General features: G+C 43.5%; 1 protein-coding gene across 3 annotated transcripts in view; it reads right to left on the bottom strand.

The window, feature by feature from the left end:
- Positions 1-15,974, bottom strand: part of JHY (junctional cadherin complex regulator) — a 34,128-nt gene that overhangs the window by 16,680 nt on the left and 1,474 nt on the right. For all 3 annotated transcript variants that reach the window (XM_080983470.1, XM_080983471.1, XM_080983472.1), the window contains exons 2-3: positions 14,631-15,042; positions 8,974-9,478 (exon numbers count right to left, since the gene is read on the bottom strand). In XM_080983470.1, coding sequence (XP_080839596.1) covers positions 8,974-9,478; positions 14,631-14,980 — 855 coding nt within the window. In that variant the 5' untranslated portion in view covers positions 14,981-15,042. The remainder of the gene's footprint in view (positions 1-8,973; positions 9,479-14,630; positions 15,043-15,974) is intronic.

Below are 15,974 nucleotides of genomic sequence, written 5' to 3' on the forward strand. Positions count from 1 at the left end.
CCTTTTTTCTTTCTTCTGTTTTTGTATACCACTCTGCTTTGTGGTTTTTGCTACCATTGTGGAAAATCTAAAAGAAATATATATATATATAGAGAGAGAGAGAGAGAGAGCGAGCCAACCAGGCTGGCAGGTGAATCTGACTTTGACAGTGGCAATAAAAGAGGGCCTCATTCAAGGGCAACAGGCAAGCGAAGGTAGACCGCAGGCAGGCTATGTAGCACACAAACAGCTCTCTTCACTCGCCGCCCCCTCTGCAACTGCCACCTGAGGCGCCTGACTCACTTTGCCTAATGGCAGCGCTGACCCTGGCTGAGTCAATGTCTGAATAGGAGCTAAGAGGTCTCCCTCGCCATTTTAAAGAACCATCAAACTCAAAATGGATTGCGGGGGGAAAAGTTAAAGCTTCATCAAGTTCCAGTTAAGGCCTCAGGTGCCACTCCTCATGAGGTGAGACGCTGGACTCCCCAGAGGTAACGCACAAAGCCCTTCTCAATCCATTTAATCTTTGTCCGCACTGAACTCCTCCATTTCATCCTCCAGCCTCCCCAGGGTTCCTTTGTATCCAACACTTGCATTGGAGACAGAGTGTATGCACTCAGAATAACTGCTTAATGGTGGGTATTAAGTCACATATAGAGCAGAATGTTTTAGTGAAAGCTTTAGCACTAGGGAATCCCAGCTCCCGGTGACAAGACGATAACCTGTTAGCCAGACCTTTTCTCTAGTGATTAGTGTTTATATGCAGGGCCAAATCTTGCTTATAGCCCTACAGTCTCGGTGTGAGACGGAGGCAAGCGGTGAGCTGGCCATCGCTTTCCTGCTTGGGTGCATTGAGCGGCGTTGTAAAAAGAAAAAAGGGGGGGGAAATTAAATATTCACTTTTCAGCAAAGAAAAACTTGCATCGCTTTACTGTCGCAGCGTAACATTCCTCCTTGGCTTGTCTCCTAAAGAGCGGGCAGCTGGAAACTCAAAACAGTATGTTCAAGAGGTTACAGCATAATCTCAAGCACACAATCCAACTAAAAAAAAAGAAAGAGAGAGAAATGGCCTTTCTCAAAGCCATCATATGAGGAGAGTCTTTGCCAGATACAGCTATACATACAAGGGCTCTTGAAATACTGTTTTAAAAAATGTGGACAGATTAGGGGCAGAGCTCCCCTATACAATACCACTTGCCCCTATTGTATCCATCAGAACACTCACAGACCCTCCAAGTGTCCCTATTTTCCAGGGGCAAAACAACGGCAACAATAGCAACAACAACATCAACAACATGTCCCTATTTTCATTGGAGAAATGTTGGAGGGTATGTACTCTGAAGAGACTTTCATGGGTGAAACTGACCCAGCTGAAAAGTACTGAATTTGAATGTTGATCCAAGAGTCAACAATTGCATGACCGCCTCTTCCCATATGAACCTACCCGGTCCCTGAGATCATTTTCTGAGGCCCTCCTTTGTGTGCCGCCTCCTCGAGAGGTCCAGAGGGTGGCAAAACGAGAATGGGCCTTCTCTGCAGTGGTTCCCCATCTATGGAATGCTCTCCCCAGGGAAGTTCGACTGGCACCTACATTACACACCTTTAGGCGGTGGGCAAAAAAGTTCCTTTTTAATCAGGCCTTTGGTTGATCTTATTGACATCCAATACCTGTTTAAAACGTGGCTTTTGGGGGGGCGTTATTGGGTTATTGCTTTTGATTTGATTTGATATGTTGTGGTCTTGTTGTGAACTGCCCTGAGACCTCCGGGTATAGGTCATATACTGTGAGTTGAATTAATAATAATAATATTCATAGAATCATAGAGTTGGAAGGAATCCTGAGAACCATTTAGTCCAATTCCTTCCAATTCAGGCATAACAACAACAACAACAACAACAATAATCTTATTTGTACCCCGCCCATCTGGCTGGCTTTCCCCAGCCCCTCTGGGCAGCTTCCAACAAAGACCAAAAATACACTAAAATGTCACACATTAAAAACTTCCCTGAACATCTCAACTAAAGAATCCATGACAGATGACCAATCCTGCGATAGCTCTCCTTCACACATTCAACATTTGCCCAAATATATGCATTTTTATACACGTTATTTGGTTGGAGAACAGTGTTACAAAATTCGGTGAAGGGCGAATTGCGGAGGATAGCAGAGTTTCAGTCTGGGTACGGCTTCAGAAAGCGAGAATGATGCGGGTTTACCTCTGAAAGAGAACTGAACTGAATTTATCCCCCACCTCTGATCTTAACTCCCTGCTTCCAAGGCTCTGTGCTGCATCTGCAAAATGGCCGCTTAACAGTGGTATGGATGGAGTCTGGGGCAGGCAGATGGATCCTGATCCCTGTGCCATATCCATGCTGGCACAGTGCAGAGATGGATTCAGGGGAGCACGAATGGGGTGGCATCCTGTACGAAGCTAAAATTCAGTGCCCCGCTGCCACTGAATTTTAGCTTCGTACAGGGTGCCACTGAAATTTGAGACCCCCAAGGTCCACCGCTGCATAGGGATCAGGCCCGGACTGTGTCTGATGCTGGCCAGTGCCAGTTGCAAGACCAGCTCAGGACCCATCAGATTCTGAACTGGTGCAGTCCCATGCTAAGAACCCTCCATTTCAGGGCCTTCTGCCAGACTCCACTGGCAGAGGTACTGCGAGCATGTCTCCTGCCCGTTCAAAAGCCAGCTGAGCTGGCAGAAGCAAGGGAAAGGATACTATAAGGGAAAAGGCTTTAGCTGAGTGGTACAGCATCTGCTTTGCATGTAGAAACTCATAGGCAGAAAAGTGCTTCATTTATTTTTTCGCTACCGCTGATTTCAATCATATTTTGAAAATTTCCCAAACCGTTTTTTTTAAAAAAGAACTTTTACCAATAATTTTTAATGTTTTCTTTTATATTGTTGTAAACTGCTTAGAGGTTTGTTTTCTTTTTACAATCAGGCAATATATACATTATGTTAAAAATAAAATAAACAGGTTCAATCCCTGGCCTCCCCGGGTAGGTCTGGGAGAGACTCCTATCTGAAACCCTAGAAAGCAGCTGCCAACCAGTGTAGACAATACTGAGCTGAAGAGCCAATGGGCTTGGCGCAGTATAAAGGAGCTTCCTATTTTCCTGTGCTGTCTCACAGCCCAGAATAAGGGGGTGGGGTGGATTTCAACCTAAGAAGCAGCATTTGTTTGCCCCCTTCTCCCTCCCGAGTCGCTTTTCCTTTTATGTCATGACTTTTAGGTTGTAAGCCTGAGGGTCGAGACCATTTTGTCAGTGACATCTGTAAGCCTTTTTTTTGGCTGAAGAACAGGATGAAGATGCTTTAAACAAACAAACAACGAATGGGGAACAGACATTTGCCCCTTCTCTCCCCCCCTTGTGAGGTGGTTTGGGCCACAATCTGTTTATCTACAGCATGAGTTGGCTGCTCCTTTAAACATGCCCCTAATTATTAATCTTCCAAATCCTTACTCCTCTTTCAATTGCAAGCATTACCACTGCATTTCTCTTTTATTTTAAGAGCACGAGACCAAATGAGCCCTTTAAGCCTCGTATTGTTCCAATCCCTTTTTGCATTACACTCTAAGGAGGAGGCTAAATTAATTACAGTCCCCTGCCCCCCCACCTCTCATTTAGGTCCTGCCTGAACTGTAGCTGTACAGTAATTAACGTGTTTCTGTCTGGATAAATAAGGAAGCAAAATGCCCTTCCATGGTGCTGTCCTGGGAGACGTTCCATCCTCCAGATGTTGTCGGACTACAACTGCTGTTAACCCCTGACCCCTGGCCAGGCCGGTTGGGGGCTGATTGGAGTTGCAGTTTGGCAATATCTGGAGGGTGCCCTGTTGGCTATCCCTGATATAAAGCATGCTCAGTGAGGTCCTGCTATGGGTAGAAATAATGTGCTGAGCATCATAGCATGCAGCTGAGAATGACCCAAAAGGAGCAATGGTGCAGGCATTGGTGGCCTGACCCCATTTGCCTTTGCTGCTCCAGGAAGGCAGACAGCACTTTGCAGCTGGGTAGCCATATCAAACCAAGGGAAATTCAGAACCATAACTTTCAGGGGTCTTCAGCTCATGTAATTAATCCTCTCGCTGAGTCACATTGATCCAAGTACTAATTAATGGCTGAGCCTATCAGCCCTCACAGCACCACAGGGCAGTTTAGAAATATTGAGAAGCCACCCGAGAGCTCAGCTCTTCCAGAACAAACGGAGACAGACAGATTTTTGCTGCTGGGAGAAAAAATGTTTTGGTAGCGCCACAAGCCGCACAGTGCGCCAGGCAGGTAAGAGCATGCTTCTGCATTATCTCTTTGAAAGAAGAACAGGACAGAACTTCGACCCACTCTCCTTCCTTCCTTCTTCTTCTTCTTCTTTTTTTTTTGGAAGCGAACTGTTCTATTAATGCCAATCAAATTGAGAAAATGATCAAATGAAATTGCATTTTGAGCATCATAAGCTGTGTAATGTCTATTCTGTTAAATTGAGGCCCGTAATTGCTTCTCTGCTGAAAAGATACAACAAAGGCAGCAATCATGAGATGTCATTATCCCGGACTAGAAAACCGGCCTTTGCAGGGAGGACTTCAAAGGCTTGTGGTTCTCGAATTGCATTTGGCTGCTATTGTTGGAGCGCAGGCAATCTTGATTAGGTGTTTACACGGAGGTAAGGCACAGTGCACAGAGAGTCTGAGTGCCTTGGTCTAGAGCCATTAAAAAATCGTACATTATGTTCCTCGCTTTGAAGTAAGGGGTTTACAGGGAGGAAAAGAAACTCAGTATGAGCACAGCTCAGCTAGATAGGCCCCACTACTTCGCTCTCGTGCTCAAAGAAACTCATCATCGGGTTCTTAGGGAATCAGGCAGCACTGCAAAAGAAGTTGATGCTTTAGAAAATACAATCTGAATGAGGGAAACATTCACTTCAGCCCAGATTTGTACAGCCTGGCGCAGATGTATACCCATTTAACAACAACGGGAGTAGCAACAATAATTATAATTAGCATTTATATAGCTTTCCTCGCTAACTGTTCCAAGATAACCTAATCTTAAGGCTGCTTTGCACATTACATTCTTTTAGATGTGCATCTTTCGGGTGGACACTCAAGGTCAAATTACATGTGGTTTAATGTTGTGTATATCTGCCCCCTCCCCGATGTAAATAGCAGCTGATGAAAGCCCAGATTTGGAGCAGAAGATGGATTAACCCTTTCCTTCCAGCAGGTCCAAAAGCAAGCAAGCAAACAAAAAACCTGGCCACCGTTCTGCAGCTGCAATTAACAAATTAAATAAGTTCCCATGAGTGTCACCTTGAAAATAAGCCCCCAAACGTTACTAAGGGTAGGATTTAATGTTGCACCATGACAAACATTCCACCTGTGCAAGCATTTTGGCTTGCCAGTCAGGACAATTCCACCCTCTTCTTCCTGCTCACTGCTCTGGACACTCTCCCGACTCCCCCTAAAGCCAATTTTGGGGGGTGCACAGGCAGAGGAAAGCCCGATTGCACAAGCGGAAGTCCTTGCATAGGGCCTCTGCTTGATGGGGCTTGTTAGGAGAATCCTGCCCAACCCCCCCCCCCCAAAAAAAAATTGCTTCTAGTCTGCTAAGAGGCTAAATAGCCTGTGTTTTCAGCCTGGATGCAGAGGAGAGGGTGTGCAGGCTATTAACTTCTTAGAAGGCTAGTAAAATAAATTAATGATAGCCTTTTACCAACTTGGCTGAGGAGGGACCAAGCAATTTATATGTTCTCTGCTAGCTATGCTCACTTTTCCATATGGAATTCCAGGAGAGTGGTTAGAGGCAAAGATGTGTTAGTGCTATTGGAAGTCTCCTTCCCAATGCAAATGGTAGGAGCCAAAGGCGGGTGGAGTTGTATACTATTTACAGTGGTACCTCTGAGTGTGAACGGGATCCATTCTGGAGCCCCATTCACATCCAGAAGCGAATGCAACCCGCGTCCGCGCAGGTCGCGATTCGACGCTTCTACGCATGACGTCATTTTTACCATCTGCGCATGCATGAGCGGTGAAACCAGGAAGTAACACGCTCCGTTACTTCCGGGTCGCCGCAGCGCGCAACCCGAAAATTCTTATCCCGAAGCTACTTCAACCCGAGGTATGACTGTATAGGGTTCACAAAGGCAAGACCACAGACAACATCCATGGGACCCATAAATACTGAAATAGGGAGTCAGTGCTGTTAATAGAAAGATCAGTGCAAAATATTTCAGCAAAATAGTACATAAAAATTCACCTGAAACTGAGTCGGGAAGAAACATATGTGAAATAGACCCATATTGTAGCCAGATTACCATGAAAGAGGTTGAAAATACAAAATCCCCTTGTGAAGCTAATCTAAGATTTTATTTTAATTTGTATTTATATTGTTTCATAAGCTAATACTTTTCTTAAGGGACACATAATCTGCCAAACATGAGAAGTCCCTTATTTTTAGTTGGCTTTGACAAACCGGTGAATCAAGATACAATCTGGAGATCTCGTCAACTGCTCTGCAGTAAATTCTTCTTAGATTCAGCTGTTTATGGGCTCCGCTGACTTTGTCTGTGGTTTGAGTACTGCACAGAAACATGCCAAAGGAAAGCTCGTTCTTTTAACTGCTAACTTTAACAAGCAAACAACGAATGTATTTCCTTAGAGTAGGTTTTGCTGAAACTGTGCGCCAATTAAGGTGGTATTACGTTATGCCAAGGTTTAACTTCCAGAGGCTAACAGCATTAATCGCTTTGACATGCCAAGAAACATAGCTCCATTGAGCTGATTGCTAAATACGTACAAACCACAAAGAATTCAAGTGAAATCTGTTGGTGGGTAATTTCTCTCTCCCCACACCAATGCTTATCATCATTCCACATTGCCAGTTATTTACTTCTGGGTGCTTTTCCCTCTGCATTAGATCAATATTAACCCAGAAGAATTCAACCTACTCCTGCGTTTAAACCTCTGGAAGTATTCTAACCAAGAACTATTGAGAACGGATGTAGGATTATTATTAGTATTATTAATTACAAATAGTTATAACGCAAAAGGAAGTGGGAAAGGAAGAAAGAAACCATAGCAATTTCACACCCTAATTCAATGATGGAGAACCTGTGGCCCTCCAGATAGAGGGACAACAACTCCCTTCAGCCTCAGCCAACAAGGCCAGTGGCCCGGGATCATGGGAGTTGTAGTCCAGAATCACCCACCCTGTCCTAATGCTTCATAAGCAGAAAGCAACATTTGCACACTTACTTGGCAGTATGGCTTACTGAATTCTGTGAGACTTACCGTATTTTACGCTCTATAAGACGCACCTTTTCCCCTCCAAAAATTAAGGGGAAATGTGTGTGCGTCTTATGGAGCGAATGCAGGCTCCATGGCTTCAGCGAAAGCAACGCGAAGCCTCCGGAGTGCAGTGGGAGCAGTCCTGCTGAGCTCCGGAGGCTTCGCGTTGCTTTCGCTGAAGCCAGGAGACAAAGAGGGATCGGTGCGCACCGATCCCTCTTGCTCTCCTGGCTTCACTTTGCTGGAGAGGCACTGCGCAGAGAGGGAGAGAATTTTTTTCTTCTTGTTCTCCCCCTCTAAAACTAGGTGCGTCTTATGGTCAGGTGCGTCCTATAGAGCGAAAAATACGATATTTTCAAGTAAGCATGCATAGGATGGGCCATGAAAGTCCAAATTACAAATGAGGTGGTCCCCGGGTTTGAATCCTGCCTCTGTCGTGAATTCACTAGGTGCCCTCAGGCAAGTCATTCTCTCAGCCTCAGCTTCTCCCATCTGCAAAATGGCAAAATTAGTAATGGCCTACTAGGAGGTGCACCAATGAGAGCAAAAATTGTGGTGTTCCAAATGTGGGTCCTTCTTGCTATGGGAGATTATTCAGAAAAAGTGTTTTGTACATTTGAAATTTGCTGTATAATTGCCATAGCTGCAGCCCTAAACAGACTGAACCATATATCATTATAATCACTTTTCACATTTCAGAAATAAAGACCTGCTATACTGGAAACAGTGGCACATTCTTAAAGGAAAGATGGTGCTTAAGGGTAAAATCTGCAGGGTGGCATGATTCTAGGCTACACCACACATATTCCCAATTCTGCAGCAGTGGCAAATATAGAAAAATCAACACATCAACACATCCTTTATCTTCCTTCATTCGAAGTGAGCAGTATTTGCCCCAGATGAATTCCATATGCAAAATCTGCATTTCCAAATATTGCTGTCAGGGAAAGAAATTGCCAGGACTCCAACTAACATTAAAGCATTCATTCAGTGCCCCCTAGCGTGTGAAAAAGTTTATGTCAAGTTCTAGAGATTAGGACTGAAGTAATGTAGAGCATCCTTCAAGAAAATGTCTGATTTGGGAGTAGGTAGGGTGGAAGCATCGTCTGTGAAAAGGATTTCATTTTGTCTAGATTGTAGCTTGATTTGTCAAATCCTTTTCACAGTCAGTGCATATTTTTTATATCTACGTCATCTGCCGCATAAATCAATACTGTGCCATCCTATGCACATCTACTCAAGAGCAAGTCCCAATGAGTTCAACCGGATTTACTCCCAGGTAACCCCCGTCTCAAAAATATGTTCATAACCCTGCACCCCATCTGGTGGAAGTCCTGGTGCTAATTTATTTATTGTATTTCTGTCTCACGTTTCTCCCAAGCTGGGACTCCAGGAGGCTTACAACATTCTAAAAACATTGTTTGAAACCCAGCCAGATAGGCAGGGTACAAATAAATTATTATTATTATTATTATTATTATTATTATTATTAATAAATACAAACTGATAAAAATAAGCTGCTTAATGGGGCAACTTCATGGAACTCAAACCCTCGTTTTATTGGATGGTTTGCAAATATTGCATTGCACACAGTACAAATTAAAGAAAATAAAATATGAGACACGAAGGGTTTTGAACACATTGACATGTAAATAATTGCTAAGTGCTGTCAGAACGTTCTGAGCAGAGGTCATTCACCTACCTCTTCTTCATGGTCTTCCCTTTGCTTTTTACCATGGCGCTGAAGATAAGAATTGTTCTCTTGGATCACTAGTCCCAAAGTGAGCTTGTTTTTTTCGACAAAGTCCTTCTCAGGCCTTGGTTTAAACTCTTTCATCTGAGTAGAAGAACTGTCGCTGTGTATACTAGAACAGCTGTTATAATGGCAAAGAACTACTACTTCCTGTTCCTTGTTATACAAACCACAAGATCCATTGCTGACCTTTGCAGGCTGATCGCAAGAGTTCAAGAGCTCCCTGTCAAACACAGGTGGTCTGTTTTGTGGTCTTTCCTGGTGCTGGCGATGCCTGTATATGAATCTGAACTGGGAAGGGCTGCCATTTGAATCGATGGAGAGAACAGGTAAGTCTTCGTCTTCCTCTGGGGGACAGCCATCTAATTCGACAAAGCCTACTGCCTTTTTATTATTCTTCCAGTTGGGATTATATCTCAGCTCTGAATACCTGTCCACTGTTTCCTTTTCATTACTAAAAGGAACAAACGAAAAGGAAGTTTTGATCAAGAAAAGCATTATTTTCAAAGGCTTCTTATTTTACAATCCCAGTCATGGGCCCTAACTATTATAAGAATTTTAAGGTTCGGATGCAAGGAATATACCTGGGTGTTTTAGTGCTTACAATGGCAGGTTATGGTTTTTGTGACAACCAGAAAGCAACTTATCTACAGTCACTTGAAACAATTGTTCCATTTTTGTTAAACAGCAGACGGTGACCACCAGACGCTAAAAAATCACTTGTTAGAAGGCACTGGTGGTCTGCGCACATCTCAAATCAAGGTCTCCGGCAGCTAGTCTCCAGCACCTTATGTCCTGTACAGCTAGTACTGCTTTGAAATTTTTAGGAAAGGAGACAGAAACCTAAGAATATAGCATAAGGAAAGCTCTTCTGGATCAAGCCAACCGTTGATGTAGAGCACAACCACCCTGGCTAGCAGCCTTTGATTTCCTTCCAAGTTGGTGACCATCACTACCTCTTGTGGAGAGGTAAAGTGGTACCTCAAGTTAAGAACAGTTTCAGGTTAAGAATGGACTTCCAGAACTAATTAAGTTCTCAACCCAAGGTACCACTGTACTTTCTTTTGACTGTTCTGAAACTTAAACACAAATTAAAAAATCCATATTACTGAGCGAGGGTGAGAAAAGGCTTGTGTGAGGTCGCACAAGTTCATGGCAGAGGTAAAATTTGAACCAGGAGCTTTCAATGTCTGTTACTCAGGGATCTAGCCAGAGTTGGTCATACTCAGAGCAGACTCTCTGACACTAATCAACATGACTAATTTAGGTCCATTCATTTCTAAGGGCCTACTCTGTGGAGTTGGGTACAACCCTTTGTTTCTCAGCCACTACTGAAGCCTTTTGTTTCCTCACTCACTTTCTCTCAAAGGTAATTCTTTTCAAGGAATGTATGTGGCACTGGCTTTCCAATCAGGACTATGAAAAATAACAACCTGGGGTGGTAGATGCGAGGCAATTTTCCAAACTGAAATGGGAGCTGGATGTCTTTCAGGAGGGAGTCAAATCAAAGCTACTTTGGCCACTGTCTATACAGGCCAAAAGCTTAACCCTAGGATCAATTGCAATCAGGGCTGGTGCCAAGGATTGGCATGGATGGGCCTCTGTCGAGGGTCCACATCTCAACAGGTGGCCCATGACAGAAGCCTCCCCTGGGTCTGCTCCTCTTTTTCACCATTACAACCTGAACGCCATTCAGGTCATTCGACCTCTTGCTCTGGCGACCACTAGGAGGAGGAGCTGCCACTTCCTGCTTGCTCAGTGGCTCCCCCTTCCTGGGAAGCAAGTAGGTGGCAATGGGAGTGAGGAAGTAAACTCACTAAGGGTGGGTGGCCCATGGAGTGTGTCTTGCTTGGCCAGGAGCCCTCGAAAGCCTGGAGACACCAACCATGTACAGTGGTACCTCGGGTTAAGTACTTAATTCATTCTGGAGGTCCGTACTTAACCTGAAACTGTTCTTAACCTGAAGCACCACTTTAGCTAATGGGGCCTCTTGCTGCTGCCGCACCGCTGGAGCCTGATTTCTGTTCTTATCCTGAAGCAAAGTTCTTAACCTGAAGCACTATTTCTAGGTTAGCAGAGTGTGTAACCTGAAGCGTATGTAACCTGAAGCGTATGTAACCCGAGGTACCACTGTAAATTATCCAGTGAACTTCAGCCATAGGAGCCAACTCCATACAATATTTGAGAGGGATGGGCCCCTCCAAAGTTGATGGGGATTGCCATTCAAATTGTGTGTGCACTGTCATGTGATCAATTATGCAGGGCAGGGCTTACCTGCCCCCCCCCCCATATTTTATTCAAGTTGGCACCCCTGACTTCAGCTAATGCCTGCAGCTGGCTAGGCTAGGGACCGGAACACATTATTAATGTCCCTGCAGGTTTATCTGGAGGGTGGTCCAAAACCAGCCATGATTATTCATGAATGCAAATGATATGCATGCAGGAGAGCTTTTCTGAAGTGGCACAAGCCCAGAAATATGTCACACTGGGCTTAAAACAATGGAAATGCTTCTAACAACAGAGTGTGATCCTTGCCAATGCTCATTGTACTGAAATCCAAGAGCATGAGCTCTGCTGCGCTGTGCTGTCTAGGGTCAACCTGGTGAATCCAAACGGAGGTGAATAGATTCATCTTCAAAACAAGACAAAAAGAGGGTCTCTGTCTCTGTCGCTCTCTCTCTGTAATCCTGTGCCCCGCTTTCTCTGCTGAATAAGGGTTATATGGACTCTCTCTGGAACAACAGATGTAGGGGTTCCACTTCAAATTCTGAGCTCAGAATAGAGGCAGACAGGAAGCATCACAGGCACAGGGAATGATATTTGTCTCCATTAATGGACTCCATCTGAGCACGTACTGCGATAATTTGGAAGAACATAACATCAAATTTCCATTGAATGAAGAGCTTTGTGCTCTGTCAGAATCCCCCTCCCCACAAAGGCTGGAGCATGTTTCCTACACAATTAACATCCTTTCCCACTTGCAATAAAATGTTCAATAACTAGCCACTTTGCCCATTGAGGAGGTGCATGAAAGCGCACCGTTAATAATTTAACCCTCTTTCCTTTTTGCCATGTTTGTTTCTAAGCGGAGCATGAAAATGGATTGTGTTTATCGTTTTTTGATTCAGGCTTAATTTAATCCTTTTAAACAACAATTATTTTGCATTTAGGCCGCATTAAGCCTTCAGTGCACGCAACAAATCCAATTTCTATTTGCACAGAATGGGGAAGTTAATGCACCTCTCAAAGTAAGCAGGGAAAACAAATAACCACTCTGGAATTTTTTAATTTGGCATTTATGCAGTTATTGAATAAAAAAGGCAACTATTTCATTGGCACATCCTCAAAAGTCCTTTAAAATTTTAGAGCCTTCTAGCATAAGCAGATACATTTAAAAATGTGATTGAAGGACTGTATATACACTTGAAACCAATAGAATTTATGCCCATTTTACAGCTGATAACTTGCCAGTGAGTGCAAGTAGTCTTGTAAGCAGTCTGTTTGCATTGCCCAGCCAAGAGATGTCCCGAATGTTATTTAAAAATATAAAGGAGGGCAGCACCAGTCTTCAGGCCAGAGAAATGAATTATGAATGTTGTATGTATTTGCAGAACAAGTTTCCAATACAGCAGGGTCTTTGTCAAGCACAGCTAAAAATCAATTCAATACATCATGCAAACAAATGTATTATGGGAAAGAAACTCAGGATCCTCCTTATGTTGTTGAAATTCAACTCAACTCCCATCAGCCCTAGACAGAATGGCTAATAGTCAGGGACGATGGGAGCTGTAGTCCAACAACATCTGGAGGGCCACAGGTTAGGGACCCCTGTGATAAAGATTGTGACACACTGTGTTGTTTAGGCTACAATCCTCTACATGCTTACCTGGGAGGAAGACTTATCATTGACTTCAATAAACTTAATTCTTATGTCATAGGACTGAACTGTTAAAAGCATTGTTTTGAAGATACCACTGTGATCTTAATGTTAACAAATATGTAGAACAATTTTCTTTAAAAATGTTTAAATCTCACTGTTCTATTACAGTGGTACCTCGGGTTAAGTACTTAATTCGTTCTGGAGGTCCGTACTTAACCCGAAACTGTTCTTAACCTGAAGCACCACTTTAGCTAATGGGGCCTCCCACTGCCGCTGCGCCACCGGAGCACGATTTCTGTTCTCATCCTGAAGCAAAGTTCTTAACCTGAAGCACTATTTCTGGGTTAGCAGTGTCTGTAACCTGAAGCGTATATAACCTGAGGTACCACTGTAGTATTTACAGTTACTGGATTATGATAAGAAATAAGTGTGTCAACTCTGTTTCTATTACAGTCGTACCTTGGATCCTGAACGCCTTGGTACTCGGACGTTTTGGCTCCCGAATGCCGCAAACTGTTCCCATTTGCAAACGTTATTTGGAACCCAAACGTCTGACAAGGCTTCCGCAGCTTCTGATTGGTTGCAGGAGCTTTGTGCAGCCAATTGGAAGCCGCGTTTTGGTTTCCACATGTTTTGGAAGTTGAATGGACTTCCGGAATGAATTCCATTCAACTTCCAAGGTACGACTATATTTGATAACACAAGAGAATGTTCTACTTAGAACATATTGGTCACTAGAAGAAAGTGGAATGCTTCTGCAAACAAATACAGCAGTTTTCTTTAGCACTTTTAATTTACTGGAAGTATTTGTATACCACTGTTCAGGTTCCTAGGGTGATCCCCCTTAAAATAAAATGGGAATAAAATAAACAAAAAATCAAGTTCATATGTAAAACAAAGGACCAGGTAAATGAAAACTGGCAGATTAAAGGTAATCAAAACTTTGAGGTTCATCTCTATGGGTGCTTTTAGACCATCGCTATTTTTGTGTGGGATTTAGTCACATGCCAGCAAATTAAAGCTGATTTGGAGCTCTTGCGCAACAAATTCTCTTTCCCCTCCCCAAATTGGACCTTTTATAAAGAAGAGAAGTGACAGAAAAATGTATTGGAAAGTATAGCATAACATTTGCTTGACTGCATTGCCTAACTTTGATCCTGCAAAGAAATCAGGATCAATGCACAATAAATAGATGATATAATCTAACTTCCCCACAAACTTTGAGCAAACAAACCAGGCTAAATGTTCAACGAACAGTAATCAAGAAGCAATCTTTGATTTTTCACTTCTGCATATAAACAGAATTGCATGCAAGCAGTAGAATGATCACCACCACTTAGCAAGACAACAACAACCAGCTTACCAAGAAATCACATGTATACTGTGATAACTTATTACTTGGTAAATGACCGTCTTGTCATTCACTCTTCTCAGTATATGTGATTAAAATCAGGCTCAGACAAATAAAGGAGAATAGGTGTCAGCAGCCACTAGCCATGAAAGCTAAATGGAACGTCCACATAAAAACAGAGTATACCTCAGAAGACAGGAGGGTTACTACCTTCATAGTCTGCTTGTAGTCAATACCCTATACAGGTCTCTGGACTAGACAGATCTTTGCCTGATCCGGTAGGGCTCATTTTAGGTTTGTCCTTATATTTTTAACATGTCCTGACCGAAAACAGAAGTGCAGAAATGCCTGTACATTAAAATGCAAATGCTTTACCTTGCATGGCTGCAGTTTTCCTTTCCAGCACCACTTCTGCTTGGAACTTGTGTTTCTTCTCCATCAGAGATTTCTTCTCCTCCTCCACTCAGACATTTTTCCTCCAGGCTGTCTTCATCTAAGCTGTTTTCATCTAAGCTGTCTTCTTCCAGCTCATCACCAGACTGGCCCACCAGCTCTTCACTTTTGTGGATCCGCTTCTGTAGTTCAAGCTGATACTGAATCTCCTGAGCAAGGCTTTCAGAATCAGAGTCACTCTGTGACAATCCTTCAGAGGCCGTTTCCAAAAAGGAGTAATGGACATGCGGCTGAACTAAACCATTTTGGGATAATGGGCTCTTTGCGTTCATGGTGCAGGGGGGAAAAAAAGTTCAGAATGAGCAGAAAAATCCACTTCACGTGTGTGACCCTTCTGTAAAACAAAGTAAGCAATATCCTAATTATTGCTGTCTGCTCTGTTTCTGAGATGGCTTACAATTATATGGAAAAGAGGTGTGTGTGGACCATATGATCCCCAAAGAACATTTCAACTCTTCAAATTTCCAATGAAAGAAAAGCCAGCATTTAAAAATAAGTAAGTTTAGCGTTTTCAAGATTTTACTTTGAAAGCTCAGAACCCCCTGGAATCCTCAAGGTTAAAAACACACACCCAAGAATAGCCATTTTTAATTTTTTAAAAATGTTTTCAAGCTTAAATGTGGAAGGTCTGAAAATCTGAAAGTTGCTTGAAAAATGATCAAGCCTTCTAATGCAACTTGCAATAACAATTAAATAATTGTGTATATTCAAGTCATGTAAACACTGCATATAAAAAAGAGCATTACAGTCTTGATCTGTGTTTTGTGTTTCCAGCAATGGGCATGAACTGTTTTTGTAGGCAAAGACTCCTCAGCAATCCCAATGGCCTTAAGCACAAGTGATCAAATGTTACTATTGCTTTATCTAAGGCTGTGTATAACCCCCTCTGCATCCATTACACGTTCCATCACTGGTTTTGGAAGCATCATACACGGCAGGGGTGCCATCTCACCCTCAGGATTGTGGGTGCTCACCACCATATGTGCAGGTGTGTGCGGGTGATGTCTCATGTCCACGGTGTTGTAGCGACGGTGGCTTCTCTCCCTCCTCCTCCTCTCTGCAGTCACAGAGGCACCCATTTCTGCGGGGAGGGACTTGGGCTCAGAAAAGGGTGCCTTGCTTGCTGGCTGTAGAGGCCGGAGCTGGACCGCTTCTGTCTCAGAGGCAGCGCCACTGCTGCCTGCCAGCTTTTTCCATTGACTTTGTGGGTGCCCTGCCCCACAATTATATGATTGTGGATGCCCAAGCACCCATGGCCCCCCTGGA

This window comes from Podarcis pityusensis (genome assembly GCF_964106645.2).
Source record: "Podarcis pityusensis genome assembly, chromosome: 15".
Classification (NCBI taxonomy): domain Eukaryota; kingdom Metazoa; phylum Chordata; class Lepidosauria; order Squamata; family Lacertidae; genus Podarcis; species Podarcis pityusensis.